General features: G+C 38.4%; 1 protein-coding gene across 1 annotated transcript in view; it reads left to right on the top strand.

Annotated features, from left to right (window-relative positions):
• The window catches only part of cdh2 (cadherin 2, type 1, N-cadherin (neuronal)), a 41,898-nt gene extending 35,700 nt beyond the window's left edge, over positions 1-6,198 (top strand). The window contains exons 14-16 of the mRNA XM_043219655.1: positions 870-1,009; positions 2,261-2,425; positions 4,114-6,198. Coding sequence (XP_043075590.1) covers positions 870-1,009; positions 2,261-2,425; positions 4,114-4,320 — 512 coding nt within the window. The 3' untranslated portion in view covers positions 4,321-6,198. The remainder of the gene's footprint in view (positions 1-869; positions 1,010-2,260; positions 2,426-4,113) is intronic.
• The last annotated feature ends 702 nt before the right edge of the window (positions 6,199-6,900 follow it).

Raw genomic sequence — 6,900 nt, forward strand, 5'->3', positions numbered from 1 at the left:
TTACATAAATTTGGCTCTGGTCTTCAAGAAACACTGGAGCCAAAACGGTTGGCTACTGTCACCTTACAAAACAGTCTGACACACCGTAGCCTCAAATAAACGAAACTTCTGTCATCATTCACTAGCAACAACATTTTTCTTAATGTTCTGCGCCCTGAAGTGATTACATTACTATTTAATAAAAGAGCCATGGTAGTTTTCCCAATAGCCACAACTTTCATTTCTGTTTTGCTCAAACTTCTGTGAAAGTGACAGTTTTGTTCTTTCAAACACATGGGATGTTTTTTCGTTAAATTAAATTTGCGATATGAATGGTTTCGCAGTCTCTGCAGTTTTAAATCACATTACTTACATAATAAAATAATGTATATAATAAACGAGTACACCATGAATCCATTTTCAAAATCGCTTTTCACCTATAATACGCGTTTAGATTCAGACTTTTTAGACTGGATTGTGTAGGTGGCGCTGCGGAGTAACCTAATACCTTCTCAAATTGTCATAGACTGAAACAGAAAGAAGTAGTTCCGGCTACGATGTTCTTCCACAAGATGCACACAGTTCTGTTTATTAACTGCTAGAACTCCAAAAGTTATGAACTGTACTTTAAAAAAAAAAACAGCAGATGAAATATGATGACGTGAATTAAATTTTTACTATGTAATGAGCTCAGTTTATGGAAAAATTACACATAAATATAACTTGTCTGAGCAGTAGACGAGCAGTAACTGAGGGGGGCGGAACTTAGCAAAACATTGATTTCAGTTTGCGGGGCTAAAAATTACACACTACACCTTTAACTGTCTGATCTCAAGTCATTTTGCTCGTTTTATATCGATCTATCTCTCACTTTCTGTCTCTCTCTGCAGTGCTGGTGTTGATGTTTGTGATGTGGATGAAGAGACGGGATAAAGAGAGACAGGCCAAGCAGCTGCTGATCGATCCAGAGGACGATGTGCGAGACAACATACTCAAATACGACGAGGAGGGTGGCGGAGAGGAAGACCAGGTACGTGTATTGCTGCTGCTGGGCATACACAATTAATCCAGCTCAGAATTACTCGAGACAATCTAGCTTGTTTAATAAAAACATTTTTTTAAATGTTTAATTTTAACCAGTCATTAAATGTTAACGATTTTAATTCGAGCTGTGCTGTGCAGTTTGAAATCTTGATGACTAATTTTCAGCATTCGTTTTGCAAGTAATGCCGATTTTAAAGTGACTAAATTTAAAAGGATGAAACGGTTCCTGTTTTGCCTTGTGCTGTGAGCATGTGTGAGACTCACAGATTTGTATTTGAGCCAAACTTCGGTTTTTGCACAGATGACACGCACACAGAAACACTCGGATTTGTATTTGATCAGTTTGGAGACTTTTCTATGGTTTTTATGAGTTAATAATATTATCTAAGTCCCACGGGAACCATTTGGCATTTTTAGATTTTAATTAAAACATTCAATTTAAAAAAAAATCCATTAGTAATGTACTTAAGCTCGGGGTATGCTGTGTTTTCCACCTGCTTCTACATCTTGCACATGGTTGAGTGTTCTAGCATTTTCTAAGTAATACTGCATAAACCATGAGCACTTACTTATGTGTCATCTTTTATGCTTATGTGTCATCTTTTAAACCCATCTTGTAAAAAGCAGGTGTATTCTGACCTTTTTCATATCCGTTTCTGTTGTTTTAACCTTCAACTAGGGTTATTTTATTGGCATTTTCTCAACTAAGTCTTGATAACAGCAGCCCCAACCGCACAATGTATATGCATGTATCAGGAATCACAGAATATATTTCAGCTAGCTTAGTGAAGAAGTTAACTAATTTGAACTACTTTCTTACCTAAAAGAAACAAACAAGTAACATTTTTAATAAAAAATTAATAAAGAAATGGAAGGAAACACTAAATTCTAAATTATACATATATGAATCCTTTAAGCTATAAAAGCTATTTTTTTCTTTGTCATTTCATTTATAGACATCGCAGCAAATTAGATTATTTTGGCTGTTATTTCTTTAATAGCTGCCATTATATATAGGATATTCCAAATTTTTCAGCGAGACGAGTTTTTAGCTAATTTCTAAAAAGAAAGCCTTCATGAATAACCTTTATATAGAACAAAGCAAACTTAAATTACATCTCTAAGGTCAAAACATTCTTTGCTCTCCACTGCAGATGTTTCCAGAAAACAAAGGACTTCGAGCAGACCTCTAACCCTATTTGTAATCGTCTCTTCCCCACTATCTGTGTTTCTTCAGGACTATGATCTGAGCCAGCTGCAGCAGCCCGATACTCTGGAGCCAGACATGATCAAGCCCGTCGGGATCCGCCGGCTGGACGAGCGACCGATGCACTCCGAGCCCAACTATCCCATCCGTTCGGCCGCACCCCATCCCGGAGACATAGGAGAGTTTATCCACGAGGTACGCCATGCGTCCGCTCTTCCGAAGTCGCGCCACATAAAATGGCTCGATGGCACCAGTGATAAGACTTAATGGTGATTGATTGGTTAATTGGACCAAGGTCCTTTTAGTTTTGTTGATCATTAGCCAGGCTCAGGGATTCGATATCTCATGCTAAAGTCTGTGGATGCGCTCTCTCCCACGCACTCATGCAGACCTCACAGGCTCTAAGCAATGCGACTGCGCTCAAAGCAGTGTGAGATTAGCGAGAAACTGCTTAAATCAGGTAATGAATTAAACATTACTGCTAAATGTAATCAGCCACACTTAAAAGACAAGAAGGCTTTGTAGACGGCAGCATTTGCCAATCTGTTTGACCAAACTGTTTTAAAAAACCCGGCAGTTAGGGGGGGTTTTTTTGCTGATTTTTAGCATTCCAACAAAAATGGTCACTTATGAGTTTGCTTTATAGCCGTTTTATGTCTGTAGAAAGATTTGTTTGGACAAGCGACTTCAGGATTCAGAATCATGTCAACTAAATGTCTATACAGTGTTTAGTCTGTGCTAGCACTCTGCCTGGACAGTGTTATGCCAAGAATAGAACTTTATTTGTACAATATGGCAGGCTTTCAAAACCAAGTGAGCTGCCTACCTAGACCACATTTTTGGGCACTAGAGGCATTTTAAACATTCAAATTGAATGTGGATTTGGGTGTTTGATTCACTACCAAAATCGGCTGGGCGCATGTAAATCAAACTTTTGAATTTCTCCATGCCCATAAATGTTGTACATATATTTTTGTCTATAGAAAGTTTGTGCCCAATGTTTTGCATCTAAATTTGTGCCCAAAATGCTGCACTTAATAGTAATAGTATATTACTGGTTTGCAATTGGAAGAAAATGGCTTTTTAAATGTTAGCTTTATAAGAAAAGTGACCGTTACGACCACTGAGTATTCACAACATTTTTTATTTAATTTTTTTTTGCTGAAGTACATCATTCGGTATAGATTGATTTAAAATTATTACAGACAAAACATACACATAAGCACTCCCCCACAAATAAAATAAAATGAGTAGTGGTTAATAAATTAATCTTCATTTTGATTATGAGAAGGTTCAAAGATTCACAGAGGAACTTCTAAAGACATTTTTCATTTTTCGAATAGACTGGGGATTTCCAGCGATTCAACATTTTCTTCCATACTAGGAAATGGTCGGTACACAGTGGTCTTTGTGTTCATTCAAATGTTCGGATTCACCTGCGCACATATATATCAAAACGGTGCAGAACACTGTGAAATAGGACGCACTTAATGGGTTTCGGTTGTATTGTCGCTCCTTCCTCCTTCCTTCCTTCCTCTTCTCACTTTAGTTGTTTCTCATCCAGTGCGCTGACAGAGCGTTCAGTGTTTCATTGTTTAATTGCGCGAGCTCAGACTGTGCTTAGCTGTGCCGTTTCCAGAACGCAGCCGCTTATAAATAAACGCTTTAGCCTGTTCCAGAGCCCAGCATCTGTTTGCACGGCGACCCCAATCCTTCTCCGCTTCCCTCTCCTCCCATCTCCCCTCCTCCTCTTTTGTTCCTACTTCTTTTTCTCCATCCCGTCCCGTCCCATCCCCCTCTGCGCTTAAACAGCAATACCAAGTGAGTAATTTAAACGATTGCACTATTTTAAAACCACATCCGTTCTGGTCATGTTCCCCCAGGGTCTCAAGGCGGCCGACACCGATCCCACGGCCCCTCCGTACGACTCCCTGCTGGTGTTCGACTACGAGGGCAGCGGCTCCACGGCCGGATCGCTCAGCTCCCTTCACTCGTCCAGCAGCGGAGGCGACCAGGACTATGACTACCTCAACGACTGGGGCCCTCGCTTCCGCAAACTCGCCGACATGTACGGAGGCAACGACGACTAGCTTACGCCATCACCGCAGGACCACAGAAAGGGAAGGAGAATCCGGAGGAGGAGGAAAATTAAAGGAAAAAACATCAAAAAAACAGTGTGGCACTTTTTTTTTAATCGCGGGACGTGGACAGTGTGCAGAATCAAAACAATGAAGAAACCAATATACCCTAGAGAGACAGAGAATGAAGACTGAGAAACGAAGAGACAAGAAAGTGGAAGGAAGATCACCATGGCAACAAAACCAGGTCTCTCCAAGGCCCTCTGTTGTAGACGGAGGGGGTCTATTGAAGGAAATCTGCCTAGTTTTGGTTCAGTCCAGGATTTTTTCGCCCTAAGTTTGAAGGATCATCGGTACGAAATGTATGAAGGAACGCTTAAAAAGAACGTTAAATGAATGCTAAGTTACACTTGAATCTCACAGTACAGAAGCACTGGGATATTACGTGCCTTTTTGTACATTTTTTTTTGTTTCGTTTTTACATTTTCCTTTCTTTTTGGTCTTTGTTCATTTGATCTGATGATGTTGTTTTTCTGTTCAATGGTGGCTCAGAGTTTTGGAGTGTTTTTTTTTTGTTGTTGTTTTTTTTTTTTTTTTTATATCGTGAGCCTGTTTATAACGTTGATGCTTCTACACGCTTCTGTTTGCGTTTCTCACCGTCACGCTGTTCGTTCACGTCACGTATCAAAACAAAGACTTTGGAAGAGTGAGAGCGTCTAGACAGAGAGAACAGCTTTGTACAGTATGCTAGAAAATAGATTTCAGTTTCTCATTTTTGTTGCGTTTTCTCTTTTTTTTTACATATATATTCACCATTTTTCCACCAAAACGTTAACTTATGCAGCCGGTTGCAAAATGGGAGACAAGCGTTATTGTTTGGTAGCAGAACTTTTTGTTTTGTTCATTTATTTTTTTTTCTCTCTGTCTCTCTCTGCTGTGTTTTATTTTTATTTTTATTTTTTTGAAGTGATTTAGTATTTTGCAAATGTATTTTTTTGTTTTGTTTTTTTTTCAAATGTCATCTGCCTTAGTCATCCTGGTATTCTCTCATGCCTGGTATTCTTTCTTTTTTTACTCCACTGTAAATTAAATGGTGTGTACATAGTTTTTTGTTTTGTTTCTCCTCTTTTGATGTAGTCTACGAAGAAGAACAGGGCGAGAAGAACTTGTATATGTATAATTTGGACTACAGACAAAAGGATTTTTGCATGTTTTTATCTTTTCCGTATAAAACAGTCTTTCTGAAATTTATTTACACACAAATAAAGAAATGCCCACCTCAATGGAGACTAAAGCGAATAAGTGAGACAGAAGTTTGGTCCAGATACTCGTTGCTTTCATTCCTCCCCTTTCGTAACGTGTAACATTCCTTTTTTGGTTTCGCCCTTTTGGCCCAGTTAACGACCTTCCATTCGCCCGTTCTCTGATTTCATGGCTTGACGTCCTTCATCAAGGATTTCGTGTTGACCTTCCGCCTCCTTTGTTCTTCTCTGCTACGTTCTGCATTTCCATTGTCTTCTCCCCCGGGCCACTCTCATGGATCAACTGACGTTCGAGGCCATATTCCTAAATGCACGATCCTTCAGGATCTTCATGTTTGAACTAAACTGTAAAAGTGGACCGAAGCCCTCATCATAATGTCTCTGCCTGTTAGAGAACCGTATTGGTGTGTGTGCGCGTGTGTGTATCACTGGATGACGTCAGAGGGCCAATTAAAAGAGCAGGACAGAAAGACAAGGCCAGTCCACTCATGAGGCTCAGCCATAAGATGATTAACAGCTTTTTAATGAACGATGGCTGTCCTGAGTTCTGTGGGCTCTGTTTGCAATTACTTGTTGATATTATGACCCATTGCAGCCCAAATGACCAATAAAAGTCTAATTTTGGAAATGTTGATTTGTTGCTTTTCTTTCGCTACACTGGTGTTTTAGCTCTGTTCCAAAACCTAGCAAGTCCCTAGATAGTCAGTTGGCTTATAAGCGGGAGCCTATCATGGGACCTCACTAGTGACCGATTTAGATGATCAGATCACAAATAGTGCTCCACATGGGAAAATCGACTCGCAATGGATTTAAACAGAATTTATGTTGGTATGTTGCTCAGCTGAAAGCTTTAGCCTTAATAAATTTTATCCTATAATCATAAAAAAATTGTGATGCATTGAAATTTCGGCACAAGACGATAATTAAGCTAAAAGATTTCATTAATAAATAAATAAACAATTTTATCCGAAACTGCAGTGAAGCAAAATTAAAAAAATAAGTTTAATTAGTACAGCTTAACATCTATTACAATTTGTTTGACCAAAATATAACTCGAAGAAGATAGATTAAATTAAATTATTTATGTATATATATATATATATATATATATATATATATATATATTTTTTTTTTTTTTTAACTACATAAATACGTTCATTCACGTAAATTTTTTTTATTATTCAGAAGAAAATACTAATCTATAACATTTATCTTGCCTTAACTACCGTTTTGAATTTTTTTTTTTTCTCAGTGTATTATGGGATTGTCTACTGCCGCCTTTGGATGAATTTGGGTATCTTAATTAACTAGCCGACATTTTGAAAACCCT

The sequence above is a fragment of the Puntigrus tetrazona genome, chromosome 20 (genome assembly GCF_018831695.1).
Source record: "Puntigrus tetrazona isolate hp1 chromosome 20, ASM1883169v1, whole genome shotgun sequence".
In the NCBI taxonomy this organism is placed as follows: Eukaryota; Metazoa; Chordata; class Actinopteri; order Cypriniformes; family Cyprinidae; genus Puntigrus; species Puntigrus tetrazona.